The sequence below is a fragment of the Tenrec ecaudatus genome, chromosome 3, assembly GCF_050624435.1.
Source record: "Tenrec ecaudatus isolate mTenEca1 chromosome 3, mTenEca1.hap1, whole genome shotgun sequence".
Lineage (NCBI taxonomy): Eukaryota > Metazoa > Chordata > Mammalia > Afrosoricida > Tenrecidae > Tenrec > Tenrec ecaudatus.
Genome location: NC_134532.1, coordinates 219,339,308 through 219,357,306, shown reverse-complemented (window position 1 = coordinate 219,357,306; position 17,999 = coordinate 219,339,308). Strand labels below are relative to the sequence as shown.

The 17,999-nt window shown below is 59.1% G+C and overlaps 1 protein-coding gene and 1 pseudogene across 1 annotated transcript; both read right to left on the bottom strand.

Annotated features, from left to right (window-relative positions):
* Positions 1-5,694: 5,694 nt before the first annotated feature.
* Positions 5,695-5,966, bottom strand: LOC142443759 (protein CEBPZOS-like; annotated as a pseudogene).
* Positions 5,967-9,589: 3,623 nt separating this feature from the next.
* HGFAC (HGF activator) lies at positions 9,590-16,744 on the bottom strand. The gene is made up of 13 exons (XM_075543613.1): positions 16,640-16,744; positions 16,071-16,269; positions 15,903-15,999; positions 15,713-15,795; positions 15,108-15,230; positions 14,598-14,936; positions 14,355-14,529; positions 13,977-14,071; positions 13,179-13,437; positions 11,764-11,903; positions 11,351-11,491; positions 11,118-11,266; positions 9,590-9,792 (listed from the first exon to the last, which is right to left on the bottom strand). Exons 1-13 carry the CDS (start codon positions 16,742-16,744, stop codon positions 9,610-9,612), a joined length of 2,088 nt encoding a protein of 695 aa, XP_075399728.1. The 3' UTR covers positions 9,590-9,609.
* Between the last annotated feature and the right edge of the window lie 1,255 nt (positions 16,745-17,999).

The window sequence follows — 17,999 nt, the reverse complement described above, 5'->3', positions numbered from 1 at the left end:
ACCCCCAGAAAGTAGGGCCCCCACTGTCCCCCACTCCCGGACATCAGGACCCCCAATCCTGGACAGCAGGGCCCCCACTGCCCCCACCCCTGGACAGGAGGGTCCCCAATGTCCCCCACTCCTGGACAGCAGGGCCCCCACTGTCCCCCACTCCTGGACAGCAGGGCCCCCACTGCCCCCACCCCTGGACATCAGGGCCCCCACTGCCCCCCACTCCTGGACATCAGGGCCCCCACTGCCCCCACCCTTGGGCACTACTGCCATGAGATGCTGCCACCACCTTCTGGACATATGAGCACAGGGCACTGTCACCACCTTGAGGACTCAGCAGCCGCAGGGAACAGTGGACACTGTGTTCTGCCACTCACCAGCCAACAGAACGGGACCTTCCTGGCCTCAGTGTCCCCATCCAGCCCGATAGTATGTGGATGTGCCCCACCACCCCCTCCGCGGAGGCCACGCCTCCGGACCCAGTAAAAAGTGGGCACGGGTTTTACGAACACAGGGCGGGGGTGGGGTTGCCCTGACTCCACTGGTAGACCTGAATTGAACAAGAGGCCAATTCTGCACATGACTTCCCGGCGCTCAATATGACGGTTGAGAGAGACAGGCTCTAACTTTGCTGGGCACGTTCATTTAGAAGCAGACAGGTTCTCTGAGAAGGTGGGGGGCGCTGTTTCCGGGCTCCTAAAGGGGTCACTGTGACAGCTGCCCCTCGGACACAGGGTGCTCACGACGGCTCCTTAGGAAGACGAAATCTTCCGTGCTGGGGAGAAGGGCCAGGGGCATCTGCTTCCCTCAGGACAACACCCTGCCAGTCAGCAAGCCCTGCTCCTGGGGGCCGTCCCCATCCGCCCCACAGCACTGATCTTTGCCCTGCAGACTGCGTTTTGTTCCCCGAGGTCAGTTGGAGTCCCCTAAGGCTGACAAAGAAGCCTTGTGGGCGTGGCGTGAACAGAAGAGCGTAAGCCTTCAGGGAAGGGGCCGAGAGATGGAAACGCCACCTTCAGAAGAAGCAATGTTGCTGTGGTCGGGGGCCATCGAGTCTGCCGGCCCACACCGACCCGTGCACGGCGAAAGGAGACACTGCCCGGTCCTGCGCCGCCCTCACCACGGTTCCAGTGCCCGAGCACATCGATGCAGCCACAGTGTCCGTCCGTCTCCTCCAGGGCCGCCCCTCCGCTTTACCAAACACACTGTCCTTCTCCAGGGGCTGGTCTCACCTGATGCCACGCCCAACGTGTCCAAGCCGAAGCCTCTCCATCCTTGCTTCTAAGGGGCTCTCTGGCTCCAAGACAGACCCGTTTGTTCCTTTGACCTGTGGTACTTTTCACATTCTGATTCAAGCGCACAATTCATAAACTGAAACCCTATTTCAAAATTCAAATCTAAATTCATAATTCAAACAGTTCGGTTATTTCTGAGAGATTCTTTGGGGCTCCTGATGGACCATGTTGAGAGCGTTCCTGATCTTCAGTGAAGAGACGCATCGACCTGAGGTGACCCCACAGAGAGAGCCAGTAATAAATCCCTCTGCTATCAGACAGAACCGCCACTGAGGCCTTAAAGGCTTGTCTCCAGCCAAGCAGCCATCTAACTGAGATGTCACTCAGCCCACAGGGAAGAGCACACCAGCATCGGATGGAAGGATGGTAAATCACACGACCTGAAGCCGAAGGAGGGCCTAGTATCAGAGGCTGGATGGTGAGATTCTGGTTTCCGTGGAGGACATGGAAGCCCAAGCTACAGCTGTGAGACCCACACAGGAAACAAGCCTCCGGACTCCCCTCCACCCCTAACGGAGGGTGGGAAGAGGGCAGGTAGCCAGCAGAGTGCGCTGCACAGATGACTGACTGCAGGAGTCAAAATGACAAACCTGACCGTCATGTGATGTCCCCTCAGATATACACTGGGCGTGATCTGGGTTTAGAGATTTTCTGTTTCTTTCTCATATTGGGGTCATTGTGGGTGCCCTTCTTAAATCTTTGCTATGTGCTTGTCTGTTTTTCTGTGGTGAACAACTAGAACAAGGGTTCCTGGGAGGGGGGCAGTACCGTGGGGGAGGGGAAGCAGGTAGCAAGGAGTTGAAGAAAGCTGATGGTGGTAGCAACTGTACAACACTGCTCGATGTGATTGAACTATGGAATGATAGGATGTCTGGATTAGCGCCTAAAAATGGTGTTGGGAAAGGAAAAAAAGGCTTAGGATAAAATGAAAAATGGGGTAAGAGTGACCCAATAGGGAAAAATGAAACAAAAACATTAACATAAAATAGATTCCTCAGATTCACTTTCCTCCCTCCTTCGGATCTGCTGGGACAGAACCAAACCAGCCTAGTTCAACTCGAACCCAAAGGGATGTTCGTGGACACATCACACACACAGCAGCCTTCTGGGATAGGGGTGAAGGTGGGTGCGTGAGAAAGGAGCCGGGGCGGGCCCAGGAGGCACCTGTTCCCACTGTGACTGAACCCAGGTCCCTCCAGGCATGCACAGTGTGGGTGAGGGAGGGACTGACTGAGCCCACACAGTCCTCCAGTGTCTTAGGCTCCCGAGATGTTGGCACCAGTCTCCATCCGCAGTCACTGCCCTGCGCTGGCATCAACCTGGGGCTCAGGGATGCTGGATCCAACTTGCAGCATTTGAGCACTCCCTGCTCCTGTCTCTTTCTTCTCCTTGGTACCAGAACCTGAGGTTTGCCCCCCTCCAGTGGCAAGTGTCCAGTCGAAGCCAGCTCCCAGGCCAGGATTCTCAGTGGTCGGGCAGTTGAGATGTAACACGTGGGCATCTTCCATTTCATTTTGCGATTTGGTGTCACATGATCGAGCGTCTCTCACGTACCTTGGACACGTGGTCAGGAGAGACCAGTCACTGGATTGGACGGAGATCATGCTTGGTGAAGTAGAGGGGCAGCGAAGAAGAGGAAGGCCCTCAACCAGGCGGATGGACACGGTGGCTTCCACAAGGGGCGGGCAGAGGATACGCTTGAGAGGGCACAGGCCCGGGCAGGGTTGGGTTCTGTCCAGCACAGGGTTGGCACGAGTCTGAGCAGCCAATCGGTTGAAATGTCCGTGGTGAACGGACCACATGCCCAGCCCATCATCATCTGCCTGAGCTCTGCCTCTTGCCTGGGAGCCAGCAGCCTGCCATCGGACCAGCCGACCTGGGAGTCCCCAGTCCCTGTGGCTACAGGAATCTGAGACGCCTCCACCGGGAGGCCTGGTGGAGCGGAGGTGGGGAAGGCGCCTTCCCACCAGCATTCCACAGCTGCGTGATTTTCCTGGCGAAAAGTCCAGGAGTTCAAGAAGGAAGCAAGGTTTGAAACGGACTGTGGTAGCAACTGTACAACCCCGCTCGCGGCTGCCAAACTTTAGCCAGATGCGCCGCGTGCATGAGCGCTATGGGAGCATCCAGGCATGCGCCCGAGTACTGCGGGCTGATGGAGGTAGTTCAGACCCCCACACCGAAGTAAGCCCTGCAATGGAGCAATTTATAGGATTGTGTTTGTTTCAAGGTCCTGCTTACACCTGACTGCAGTCTATTCGGGGCCTTCGTGGAGCGAACCCCAGACATCCATTCAAACCCTCCAGTCACTGCCCGGGTGCTATAGTTTATTGTGCCAGCCTGGCCAATAAACACAAGTAGGATTAACTGAAGGGCAGAGGGATAAATGGCTTGCTTGTTCTGTGCCTCAGTTTAAAGGGGTACACTACCTGTGGGATGCCTAGCATGTGGACTGTGTCGCTGTAAGTTGAGGTCCCTTTAAGCCCACACGATTGGAATGTTCATCTCTGGAGTTGGGGACTGACAGTTGATGACAGTTGGGGACCTGCCTTGCTGTTTGCTGCCTGGGTATATATAGCCCAGCTCTCGCTACAGAAGTGGGCTGGCAACTGGCAGCTCTCAAGCCTTAAAGGACTGCTAGTGTCTCACTGCTTTATAATTTAACTGTTAATCTCTTGTATTATCTATCTGTATATTATTTAACTGTTTATTTCTTGAATTATATATCTATCTTTATAAATATATTTATATATAATTACTAGCAATCTGGTTTGTCTCTCTAGAGAACCTTGTCCAATACACCGGGAGAAGAGGAGGCTGTTCCAGCCACGGGGACCTCCAATAGCGGTGGCGCTCGACCTGTGGGTCTCGACCCCATTGGGGTTTGAATGACCCTTTCACAGGGGTTGCCTGCTTCCTTCATAGCAGGAGCAAAGTGACGGTGATGAAGTAGCAGTGAAAATAATTTAATGGTTGGGGGTCACCACCACAGGCGGAAATGTATGTACTAAAGGGACGTGGCATCACGAAGGTTGAGACCACTGTCCTATCCGGTCACTGTGCCTCGGAGTTGACTCTGTGGCAGTGGGCGTGGCTTTGGGGAAGCCTATTACGTGTGCAGGCAGCCCTGGTGGGAGTGGAGGTCACGAACTGAACTCACTGTACTGCTACCTGCCAGGTTGGCTGTTAAAACCCACCCACCAACTACTCGGGAGAAAGAGAGGCTTTCTGCTTTAGCTATCCTTCCCGACTTCAGGGCAGGAGGGTGTCCTCTACGTCCTTCTAACCGCCTCCGGTTTTGCCGTCATCGTCGGCAGGGGTCGTCGAGTTGGTTCAGACCCAGCGACCTGGTGCACAACAGAGCAACCCATCGTCCGTCCGGGCGGCAGCCTCGCCACCGTTCTTATGTCTGAGCCCATCATTGACGCCGGCCGCTTCTTCTGCGCCGAGTCCTGCGCCCGCAGTGAAGGGAGGCCCGCCGGCTTCCCTCCATCGGAGTCGCCGAGGTCGCCTCTGCGATGGGAGGCAGCGCCTCCTCCGTCTCGCTGAGCGCCTCTGACCCACCTTGCTGCCTCTGCCCTTGGCCCCGTGCTGCCTGTAGGGTTGCTCTCTGCAGTGGACAGCCGGCTCCTTCTTTGTGGTCTGTTCTCCGCCTGGAAGCTCTGCTGGAACCTGCTCACGCTGGGCAGCCCTGCTGGCCCTCAAAGACCCAGTGCCATGCTTCCAGCCTCACAAAGACACACAGGCCACCAAGCCCCCAATGACAGACAGAGGAGCGGGGTCTTCATTGACCTCAGGCATCCATGTTCCAGGTGGATTTTAGGTACAAAGGGCCAGGACTCACACTTTCTCTCGTAGAAAGAGCCCTCTGGCCCGAGTCCTTTGTGCCTGTTCTTTCTCCAGCCCCCTGCCACTCCCACCCCCCCACCCCCCAGGCTCCTGGAGCCACAATTCAGGCGTGCCGAGGGTTTGCCTCCATCCTGTGTGTTCTTGGTGCTAATGGGTCTCATGCTGGGAAGCTCCGGAGAGCTTGTCCAACGCCCAGTCTCTGGGCGTGCACCCCCCCCCCCAACGCTTTGACCTCAGCAAGAACGGCATGCAAACGCCCCGGATGGTGGACGGCAGCCGATGCCGTTGGCTGAACATTCGGCACCGTACCATTTGATCTCCTTTTTGACGACACACTTTTTATTTTGTTTTTGTTTTCAAAACACTTTTATTTTTAGTATAGCCAAAACTTCATTTATAACAATATACCTCCAGAAAGTTAATTCAAAGAATAGCACCTCTCAATGTAGTTGAAGTTTGCATCTTGCTGTAAATATGCCCAGACCCATCATAAGAGCGTTAAGATTTCACTCTGATACTATGATGCTCTTTTATGGGTAAATCTTGATCAGTGGCCGGACTGCTAACTTTTACTATTTAGCCATTTTTCTTGATCTTGCTCTGTGATTCCATACATTCCAGATTGTTCAATGGATTTGTAATAAACTTACAAGATGAAAGGAAATTTCTTTTTCATTGTTTGTCTGAAATCTTGGCTTGTGTTCATTTTATTAAACAAAAAGTAAGCGCCAAAAACACCTGCAATTTCAGCTACTAAGACTCCTCTAAAGATCTTCTTTGCCAGTGGTTTCATAGGGTGGGCCATTCTGCGGCACGAACGTGCGGGAAGGTCTGCGCATGCGCCACACTTTTTAATCTGCGCTAATTTTTAATGTCTCCTGCTCTCTTCAGTGGAGGATTCTCTGTTTTCCTTTGTTATCGTTGTTAGTTAGTTTTTAATGTTTTTCTAGATAAATCTAGAGAAAGAGTCACTGGAATAGAGTTTCTCGGGGTGGAGAGTGGGGTGGAAGGGGAGACGGGGGAGGAAATAGGGGCTCATGATGATGAGTTCTTATTAGAACGAAGAAAATGTTCTCGAGTTGCTGGTGGTGATGACTGTACAGCTCTACTGAATGACCAGAGGTGGTGCACAGGTCAGTAAAACTGGTGGGTTGTAGTTGTTGTTGGTTTTTTAAAATAGACAAGATGCTCCTTAGAGGCAAGGATGGCCAGTCTTGGTCTCACGTACTTTGGACATGTCAGGAGAGACAGTCCCTGGGGAAGGACATCAGGCTTGGTTAAGTGGAGGGCGGTGAAAAAGAGGCATGGGCTTGGGCACAGGAACCATTGTGAGGATGGCACAGGACCGGGAGGTATTTCCTTCTGATGGGCACGGGGTTGCTGTGGGTCATAACCAACTCAATGGCCCCTGAGGTAGGTAGTTTATTGTGCCAACCTGGCCAATAAACACATGTGGGGTTAATTGAAGGGCAGAGGGATAAATGACTCGGTGAGCCTCACCTTTCGAGTTCTCGGGTCTCTTGCTTTGTGATGGTCGGACCAGGGTGCAGCTGCCTTAGCCAGTTCCCTGCCTCAGCTGGGAAGGCTCACTTCCTGCAGGACATCCCTGAGGAGAAGCCACATGGACCTACCCCAACGCAGCCCAGGGTGGTGGAGCAGCCGTGTGGAGACCCCCGCCAGCACTGAGATGCTTACACATTCACTGACTCGGCTTTCCTCCTGCAGTCAGCACCATAGTGTGTGTTTTGTGAGATGGAGGAGGACTTTGTGGATTGGTGTCAGACATATGGGTTAATGTGGGACTTGTGGGCTTGGGCAGCACTGGGTTGGGATGTTTTCTTGATGTGCATTTACCCTTTATATAAAACTCTCTCTTATACATGAGTTTCTGTGGATTTGTTTCTGTAAAGTACCCAGACTAACACAGCCCCCTATAAGAGCAACAAGGCTTCCAGTCCCTGGCAGCACATTCCCCACCCCCATTCTGCTTCCTGCCCTCCCAACCTCCTTTGTTGCTGGACACAGCAAGGGAGAGCCAGGTGGACATCTGCCAGAGAAGAGGCCTCTGGATCAAACCAAACCCCCTGACATGGAGCCGATGGTGACCCCCAGGTCCCCTACAGGACGAGGTAGGGCTGCCCCTGCAGGCTTCTGGGGCCGTAGCTGTACAAAAGCAGAAAGCCTTGTCTTTCTCCCACCGAGCAGCTGGTGGTTTTGCGCTGCTGACTGGCAGTTAAGCATCCCAACTCAGAGCCACTCTGCCAACAGGCCCCTCCCTTTAGCTAACAGGGAGTGGACGCTAGCAGAAATGAGTCCTGGGTGTAAAGGACATGCCTCTGTTGGCTTAAGCTGCACGGCTCGGCTTCTGAAAGCACCTGGCTAGTGCAGGGCAGGGCAGAGCTGGATGGGGCTGCAAGACAGCATCCTCTGTGCATCAAGGGAGCACCGATCAGCTCCGCTCTCAGCTACTGGATGCAGGAAGGACCAGCCCTGCAGGGGGCAGCAGGGGCCCTGGGGCTTCCAGGAGAGCTGGGACAGAGGGCAGGGCTCAATCAGAGCCTAAATAAACACCCTCCCCTCACCCACCTGCTACCAGTCAGGATGGGGAGGGAGAGGGACAGGCCTCCTGAGCTCAGGGAGGGAGGTGGCAGTAGGATGGAGATCATTCTGGGCTGCAGGAACATGACAAGAAGGGGACAGGTGTGTCACAAGCACAAACCTGGGGGCAGGGCACCAGAGACTGGGGAGGCTCAAGGGGCCTTGGACCTGCCAGCCCAGTGTGGTAAGTATTGAGCTGTGGGCTGCAAGGCAAGGGGTTCGAACCCACCCTCCACTCCTTCAGAGACAGATGAGGCTCTCTGCCTCCATAAAGATGAACAGTCTCAGACCTACAGGGACTGTTCTGCTCTGTCCTGCAGGGTTCCCAAAGCAGAGTCGGGCAGTTCCACCCTGTCCTATAGGCCCCTATGAGTCAGGCCTCTTCTACCCTGTCATATAGGCCCCTGTGAGTCAGGGCTCTTCCACCCTGTCCTATAGGCCCCTGTGAGTCGGGGCTCTTCTACCCTGTCCTATAGGCCCCTGTGAGTCGGGGCTCTTCTACCCTGTCCTATAGGCCCCTGTGAGTCAGGCCTCTTCTACCCTGTCCTATAGGCCCCTGTGAGTCAGGCCTCTTCTACCCTGTCCTATAGGCCACTGTGAGTCGGGGCTCTTCTACCCTGTCCTATAGGCCCCTGTGAGTCAGGCCTCTTCTACCCTGTCCTATAGGCCCCTGTGAGTCAGGCCTCTTCTACCCTGTCCTATAGGCCGCTGTGAGTCAGGGCTCTTCCACACTATCCTATAGGCCCCTGTGAGTCAGGCCTCTTCTACCCTGTCCTATAAGCCGCTGTGAGTTGGGGCTCTTCTACTCTGTCCTATAGGCCCCTGTGAGTCAGGGCTCTTCTACCCTGTCCTATAGGCCCCTGTGAGTCAGGGCTCTTCTACCCTGTCCTATAGGCCCCTGTGAGTCAAGGTTTTCCCACACTGTCCTATAGGCCCCTGTGAGTCAGGCCTCTTCTACCCTGTCCTATAGGCCCCTGTGAGTCAAGGTTTTCCCACACTGTCCTATAGGCCCCTGTGAGTCAGGCCTCTTCTACCCTGTCCTATAGGCCGCTGTGAGTCAGGGCTCTTCCACACTATCCTATAGGCCCCTGTGAGTCAGGCCTCTTCTACCCTGTCCTATAAGCCGCTGTGAGTTGGGGCTCTTCTACTCTGTCCTATAGGCCCCTGTGAGTCAGGGCTCTTCTACCCTGTCCTATAGGCCCCTGTGAGTCAGGGCTCTTCTACCCTGTCCTATAGGCCCCTGTGAGTCAAGGTTTTCCCACACTGTCCTATAGGCCCCTGTGAGTCAGGCCTCTTCTACCCTGTCCTATAGGCCCCTGTGAGTCAAGGTTTTCCCACACTGTCCTATAGGCCCCTGTGAGTCAGGCCTCTTCTACCCTGTCCTATAGGCCGCTGTGAGTCAGGGCTCTTCCACACTATCCTATAGGCCCCTGTGAGTCAGGCCTCTTCTACCCTGTCCTATAAGCCGCTGTGAGTTGGGGCTCTTCCACACTGTCCTATAGGCCCCTGTGAGCTGGGGCTCTTCTACTCTGTCCTATAGGCCCCTGAGAGTCAGAGCTGTACCACCCTGTCCTATAGGCCCCTGGAAGTCGGGCAGTTCCACCCTGTCCTGCAGGGTCCCTGTGATCAACCTAGACTCGATGGCAGTGAATTTGGGGTTTTCATGACCCGTGGTTAATTGTATGGCTTTGAGGCCTGGATTAGGCTCCCATGGCCACTCTGGGTGCTACCCTCACATCCCACATCTGCCTGGAGGTCAGGAGGGCAGAGGTGAAGGGGCCAAAGGGGGGCGACAGTGAGCCAAGCTGGTGCTGGAGATTTCTTTATTGCTCACATAACAGGATGAGGACACAGCCCGTCCCACCCCCACCCAGGGGCCTCAGGAGGAGGTTGCAGGCCGCTTAGTGGGGCGCATGCGGTCGTTGATCCAGTCCACGTAATTGGTGACACGGGTGTAGACCCCCGGCTTGTTGACACGCCCACAGCCATCACCCCAACTGATGATGCCATAAAGATAGGCCACGCCATTTTTCTCACAGGTCAGGGGGCCCCCTGAGTCTCCCTGGGACAGAGACACTGTCAGAGCCCCTAGGTATGAACCAGTGGCTCAGATCCCCAATGCTGCCTCCCTCCTGCTCACTGCAACCCCACGTGCTTGGGGAAAACGCTCCCAAACCCACAAGCCTTCTAGTGATCCAGTCTTGCCTCCTGGAAGCTAAGGGACTAAGGGATGGATGACGAAGTTGCTTCTGGGAAATGAAGCTGGGCTGCCAAGGGAGGCAGAGCCAGGTCCCATCCCTACGGACTGCACCACCCCAGGGTGCCCTGCAGGGTCCTGGGTGGGTAGATACACAGGTGGGTGATGGATGGATGGATGAATACATAGTTAGATGGGTAGATGGATGGGTGAGTGGGTGGATAGATGGATGGATGAGTGGCTGGATGAGTGGATGGATGGATGGATGGATGGATGGATGGATGGATGGATGGATGGATGGATGGATGGATGGATGGATACATAGGTAGATAGGTGGATGGGTGGGTGAGTGGCTGGATGGATGAAGGGAAGATGGGTGGATTGATGGTGGGTGAATGATTAATGACAGTGGTTACACACTGGGCTGCAATCTGCAAAGTCAGCAGTTAGAAACCACCGGCCACTTCTCAGAGCTAACTGGGGTCTCTACTCCTGTACAGAGGGATCATTTTGGAAACCCACAGGGGCCAGTTATACCCTGTCCTGTGGGGTCACTGAGTCAGAATTGACTAGCTAGCAGTGGGGTTTTTGAGGGTGGATAGACAAATGAGTGGATGGTTAGATGGGTGGATGGGGGTGTGTGGATGGATGGGGGGTAGGTGGATACATAGGTGGACAATGGAGAATGGATGAATAGAGTGGATGGGTGGGGGAATAGATGGGTAGATGGATGGATGATGGATGAATAGAGTGGATGGGTGGTGGGTGGATGGGTGGGGGAATAGATGGGTAGATGGATGGGTGATGGATGAACACAGGATGGGATGAGCCCACCACAGGGAATTGAGTGTGAAATTGGTTTGATCATTGGTCCCTGGTGTCACATGGCAGCCCTGCCCCTGAGCTGAACAGTTGGTGGTTCCCCATCTGTGTGACCCCCCCCCCCAGTCTCCTCTCTGAATTTTAGTCTCTCCATCTGTCAGAGGAGGGGTAGGTCTTCTCTCTGCAGGGACCCAACTGAACGCCACCCTGGGTATGCTGTTGCTAAGCCCAAGGGCCACTCTGTGCCCTGCGGTCCCCAGCTGTCCTTCCAGGGCAAGGCTCTTCCCAGCTGGAGACTCCCGGGAGCCCCTCTAACCACCCCATGTGTCTGGGGTACGCCTGTGTCTGGCGGGCCTGGGCCGGCTCACCTGGCAGGCATCGGCCTTACAGTCAAAGTAGCCAGCGCAGAGCATGTTAGGGGTGATGTCTGCTCCATGTACCTCGGGGCTGCTGCACTTGTGGTCAGCGACAAGTGGGACCAGGGCCTCCCGCAGGGAGCTGGAGTAGCCACTCACGTCTGCGGGGTGTGGGGGGGGCGCATTCAGGGCGGGAGATGGACCCACCCCCACCCCACCCGGCCCTCACCTCCGTCCCAACTCACTCTCATCCATGTGGCCCCAGCCGGCGATCTGGCACCTGTGTCCAGTGGGGAAAGGGCTGCCCGGCTCGGGCAGGCAGATGGGCTGCACAAACTGTGAGCGGACAGCACAGCGGTCCCCTTTCTTCTTCAGGCGCACCAAGACTGGGGTGGGGGTGGGGGTCAGAGGTCAGCTTCTCGGCCCAGGTGTGGGCAGGAGGCTGAGAGCAAAGGCTTCTGGGAGTCCAAGGGGCCGTCCCGTTGGGGCACCCCCTGGGCAGAGGGGCGGTGGTCGGGAAGACGCACACCAGAAGGCTGGCCCACTGCCCCACTCCCCCCGGTCCACCACCCACCACCCTGCTGGTCCAGGACCCCAGCCCCTTGGCTCTGCTTCCCGGGAGGATCGCTCGCCGTCCCTGACTGAGAACCGGCCTCACCCAGGTCGTGGTCACTGGGGTTGAACACTGAGTAGCGGGGATACGGGATGTACTTCTCGACGTCGAATGTCTGCGTCACGTCCGTCGTGAGGTTGAAGAAGTGCTGGCCCAGGACCACTGACACACTCTCCCTAGGGGGACTGGGGGGTGGGGGCAGGAGCTAGCAGCAGCTGGGGCACCGGCCCCACAAGCTCCGCCAGGCTGGGCAGTCCAGCCAGAGGCCTGGGTGGGGCGGGGTCTCTGGGGTGGGGTGAGGCGGGCCGTGGGCTCACAGGGGGGTCGAGGGGGGTGGCACGGGGAGGAAGGCAGGGGTGGAAGGTGAGGGGATAGTGTTAATTCTGGGACAGACTGAATGGCCCCGGCCGGGCCAGCCAGGGCCACGAGGTGGAGGGAGCTCCAAGTCCAAGAGAACCACCCCCTCCTCCCCAATTCTGGTCCCCTAGGCCTGTTTCGGGGCTTGGTGCCCACTCTCCCCATCCCTAGCTGTGCACTGGGGCAGCCAGGTCTTACAGAGGACCAGAGGCCACCCAGGCCCTGACGGGGTGTCCACTTACACAAGTGGGTCCTCAACACTGCCTAGCACTGCCCACCCAAAGTGGCCACCACCTGTGGCCCCGCCCCTCATGCTAGATCGCATTCCTTCCACCAGACCCCACCCACAAACATCGCCTTCCCCTTCTCCTGAAGCCCCCTCCACACGCCGTGATAGGGGTAGATGGATGGGTGGATGGAGGCGGGACATCCCAAGTGGGCACCAGCGATAACACTGGCAGCCTGGAGGGCATCCGGAATCCTACGAGGTCAAGGGGTCCAATTGAGGCCCCGCCCTCTCAGACAGGTACCAACAACAGAGAACTGGGGTTTTCACCCTGGGGGAAGCCCCCCACGCACACCCCAGGAACCCAGAGAGCTCAGAGCCCCCAAGAATGACCCCACACAGGTAACCCAAGGACACGCGTATGACGCTCCCCCAAGGGGGTCGAGAGGGTAGGGGTGGGTCTGGAGAAGGGGTGCATCCAGTGAGCGGAGCAGGTACGTGGAGCAGAGTGGATGGGTGTGATATAGATGGTGGGTGAGGGGATGAGGCTCACTGGATCCATGGATAGGTGGACAGGTGGGCTGATGGGTGGGTAGGTGGATGGATGTGTGTGGGGATGGGTGCATGGGCATTCGAGTGGACAGGGTGAGTGGTCCCAGGAGTGAGTGGGTGGGTGGATGGGGGCGGGCAGGTTGGATGTCTGGGTGAGGGGGTAGATGAGGTGGTGGACACAGGCAGGTGGTCGGGCGAGTAGGTAGGTGGGTGGGAGGACAGTGGATATGTGTGTGGGTAGATGGGTGGATGGATGAATGGGTGGTCGAATGGGGTGGGTGGGTGATGGGTGTGTGGAGGAAGAAGAGGGGGGTCATCAGTCCACCTGTTGGAGAAGCAGTGGGCAGCAGATACCACCCAGCACGAGTGGATGAGACTGCCGGCACAGAAGTTGTCCCCGATGTAGAGAGCAGCCAGCCAGGGGTGGGACCCGGGCAGGGCAGCTGAGCCCCCAATGATTCGGGGCCGCAGGAAAGTCCTCTTCTTGTGCCTCCGGCCACAGGTCTTGCGCGCACCCGATGAGGGCTCTGGTAGGGCCAGCAGCACCCCAGGGCTGGAGGGGGGCTGGTTCCTGGACAGGGTTTCTGGGAGCACAGGTCTGGGGTCACACACACATGCATGGCACAGCCAGCCCTCTTCCTCAAAGTCCAGAGGCAGCCCAGAGGGTCCCACTGACCCTGCTACCTACCCTTCCCAAGTTCCTCTGTCTCCCCGTCCCCACATTGCCCCCCAGCCCTGGACTCAGGCTGCTGGCCCAGCTGTCCTTATGGGTGTGCGTTTCTTCTCTGAACCTGTTTCCCTGTTTGCTGATGGGAAGAGCTCTACCTGCGTTCAGAACTTGTGGGGGTCAGAGAGGCCAGCCTGGTGCACTTGGGCGGGGTGGAGGGGGGCCTGCTCAAGACCCTATGCTGTCGGGGCCCCAGGGGCCCAGGCCTTCAGGGCCGTCCTGCCTCCCACCACCCCCTGGGCATGCTGGGGAGCTATCCTGAGTGTGGGACTACAGGTGGCCCCAGCCACCAAGGCCTGCTGCCTGACGCCCACCCTTGGGTGGGACAGTGGTCCCAGGAGGCCAGGCATGGTGGGGGGTGGGGCCACTGGTGGCGACTGGGTACAGGGGTGGCGCGCTGCCCACCGCAGGCCACCAGGTGGCAGTACTCCCAGGAGAGCACGCTGTCCTTGATCACGTAGCACCAGGGCCTCTCGTCCTTGTCGGGGTTCCTGTGGGGTATGGGAGGGGGTGTCCCATCGCCCTCAGAGAAGGCAAGGCGGGACCGGGAGGGGCGTGGGATCCGGCGCACCGCATCCCAGGAATAATAGCCTGTGCCATCAGCCGCTGGGCACTGCTGACCGGACCCCACCCCAATCAAATTCCCTGTCCAGCCCTGGGAACCTGGGACCGGGCACCTGTGGGTCTGAGGGCCAGTCCGGAGTGGGAGGGGCCCCAGGGCCCGCCCCCCGCAGGCAGACGGCTGCAGGCGGCCCAGCCCCGTGGGGTACTGACCGGCAGTAGGCGTGGGGGCCCAGGCCCAGCAGCGCCGCGGTGCCCACAGAGTCCACGTGCAGCTCCTGGTAGAGCAGGTCCGAGTTCCAAGCCAGGCAGCTGAGACCCGAGGTGGTGGTGCTGGCCAAGCCGCGGTACTCGGTCCCGTTGCCCTGGAAACAGCGCTGGGCGGGCACTGAGGGTGGTTTAGCCTGATGGGAGCTGCGCACCCCTCCTCCCCACCCCCGGTCTGTGACCACTCACCGGTGTTGCAGAGTCGTCCCGCAAAGCCCGGCGGGCACGTGCACACGGTGGTCCCGGTGGTCTCGACCAGGTGGCACGTACCCCCGTTGAGGCAGGGGCTGCTCATGCAAGCTGGGACGGGGTGTGGCGGGGTCAGGCCCGGGATCCAACACCCAGCATCCGCCTTGCACCCGACCTTCCCCGCTCTGGACCTCTGGCTGCGCATACCTGTGTGCCGCGCGTGGGCGCACTGCACTCGGCCCTGCGCACAGGCGCACTGCTCCACTCGGCCCTGCCGCACGTGGGCCCAGCGCTCACCATCCTCCAGGTACTCCAAGCGCGTCTCATCGAAGCACTTCTCTGGGGGCAGAAGTGGCCCACTCGCCCCACCCACAGAGTGCAAACCCCGCTCTCAGGTCCCTGGACCCATACAAAGCCCACTTCTCACCTGCCCACAGGCCCTTGGACCCCAAAGAGCCTGCAGCTCACCTGCTCACAAGCCCCTGGCACCAGCACGGTGCCCATCCTCACCTTGGCCACAGTCCTGGCCTGTGAAGGCCACCGGGCAGGAGCACAGGTAGGAGGTGGTATCCTGGGCACTGAAGCAGGACCCCCCATTGAGGCAGGGGCTGGAGGCACAGGGCTCCAAGGGGCCTGGGGGAGCCAGGGGTGGGGCATGAGGAGCCAGGTAGGGCCCCACCTCTTGGCCTCAGGGTCTGACCCTGGTCCTCCAGCCCCTGGGTTCCCCCGGGGTGCAGGCCCCTCCTGGAAGGATGCAGTCCAACCTTCCTGTGCACTGAGGCCTCGGCCCTTCTTTTCAGGATCTGCAGCCAGTAGGGGCGGGAGCCTGGCAGCCCATGCACAGTCAGGTGGCAGGAGCCCCCATCCACCACACTACAAATCCGACAGGGCCCCATCCCAGAAGCCCAAGATCCCCCACGCGGTCCAGCAGTCCACCCAAACGGCTGCAGTGCCCAGCCTGGCCATCAGGTGGCAGCGAGGCCCCACCAATGGTCAGCCTCCTCCGCTCCTAACCGGGGTGTCCCCAAGTCCCTATGCCCCGTTATCCCCACCCACCCCTGGCCCACTGCTCAGTACCCCTCCCACTCTCCCCAGGCCCGGCGTCCTGCACCCACCTGGGGCCCCCGGAGGCGTGGTGGCTGGTGGTGCACAGTAGCCCCAGGCCCGGTCCCGGTCATAGTTATGAGTGGTGGCACACCTAGGGCAATGCCTGTGCTGACGGGGGTCCCAGCCCCGCATCTGCCTGCCCAGACGCCCTGGCACTGACCACCACGCCAGCCAGGCTCCCCGACCCCCAGCACGCACCACTTCCTGCGGGCTCCGCCCTCGGACGTGCAGGCGCGGTGCACGCGGCCGCCATAGCGGAAGGGGAATCGGCATGGCTGGCCAGCCTCTGTGAGCACTGGGAGAGGGGGCAGGGTCAGCGGTCAGCACCTGGCACCCTGACCCCCACCCCTGGGAGCCCCTGCCCACCTTGGCCCTCAGTGCTGCCAGAGACGGTGCCTCCGGGAGTGGGGGTGAACCCCACCCCCAGGGCCTGGGCTGGGCTGGGCACTGGACTCTGCACTGGGCTCTGCGATGCCACTGATGTCCCAGGGGGCGCCGGGGAGACTGAAGTCGTGGGAGTCCCGGGGGTCGCTGTGGTGTTGAATTCTGGAGGTTCCGTATGGTTCTAGGGGAACCGAGAGAGCCGGGCTGGGCCAGGCTGTGGGGACGCCCCCTGCCCTGTGGAGGACCCCTCAGCCCGCTGACCTGATGCCCCCCAGCACTCTCCCCCAAGTTGGGCCCTGTCTTCTATCAGAGTCAGAACCGCGGGTGGCCCCACCCCACACTCACACTTGGACAGGAGACTGAGAGGACTGGACTCCCATAGCAGCCCAGGCCGAGCTGCCAGGGGCGGGCCAACTACGGTCAGGCTGGACACTGGGGGCCCCGAGCACACTCACCTCCGCCCCAGACAGCCAGCTACCCTGAGTGGGCCCCTTAGAGCCCCTGCTGCACACAGGCCCATGGGCCCGAGTGAGCAAGGGGTTCACACTTACCCCACCGGCCTGGTGCTGAGCACCCCCAGACGCCAGCAGCAGCAGCAAGACAACACATGGCCCAGGTGGGAGACAGTGGCGGGAGAACCAGGTACGGTGCCCCATGGCTCCTCCTGGGCCAGCAAAGGGGAGGGTGGCTGGACAGAGTGTCCAGGGCAGCAGGGGTCAAGGCCATCAGGCAATCATTAACCCCAACAGGACAGACTGCGGTCTGGGCATCTTGGCTTGGGCCTGCTTGGCCACAGGCCGGCTTGTCCTGATGCTGCCCAGTGCCAAAGGCGTGGATACAAGGTACCTCACCACGCTCCCCAGAGTAGAGCTTGGGGTGGGATCCAGGACAGCCCCTGTGATGGTTAAGGGTCCCGATCCCAGCTTTGTGCCTCTCCACCTGGGACCCCTGTCCCTCTTCTGCCCATGCAGACGCCACCCCCAGGAAGCCCCAGCCCCATTGTAGCTAGAAGGGCTCCATGCCATCCAACCAACCCATGCCCCCACCCACCCCACCCCAGGGCCATGAAGGTCTGGGGGCACCCACTGCCAACTGGGGTGCAGTCACCATGTGAGACTCAGGGCTGCAGGCAGAGGGCCCCCATCAGTAGCTGGGGTGGGGATGATCCCCTATGTGCCTCAGGCAGCGGGCTGAAGACATCCATCCATCACTGGGTCTGAGGTGCCCCCACGTGTGACTGGGGCCGAAGCCAGGGTGCACCCCCCCCACCCTATGTGATTCAGGCTGCAGTAAGGTCAGCAGCCCAGCTCCCCTGTGGCCTCACTGGGCCCCATACCCTCTCTGTAGGACTCCTCCTGGCCCCACTCCCTGAGGCCCAGCCCTGTGTCCCAGCCCTGCAGTGTTTCCAACACATCGGTGTCCCAGCTCGTAAGTCCAGCCCTGGGCAGCATGGTGGAGTCACAATTTTTCCTCTCTGGTGCCCTTTAACCCCTGGCCCAGCCCCTCAGACCAGGAGGGACTCTCGCCAATAGGGCCCTTGACAGCTAATGGTTCAGGGGGTGGGGGTGGGGGCACCTCTCTGAGTGGTGGCACTGAGCCATCTCCCTCCCCAACCCTACCTCCCCAAGCAGGGTCCCCAGAGACAGCTTCACCCCATCCTCTATGCCCCTGTTCCTGATGGCCCAGTGTCCTGACAGAGCGCCCCCCCACCTCCCACGACCAACCAGCCTTTACCCAGGGCTCCCAGGCCGCCAGTGAAAGGCCTGTCCGTCCCGGCTACACGGGCAGTGGGCAGAGAAAGGCATGGGCGGGCCTGAGTGGGTTTGTTGGTGGGGGTGTGGTGGTAAGACACGGACTCTCACCCTTCCTGGGCACGGCTCCCCCCCCCCCCCCGGCCCATCGCCCGGTCCA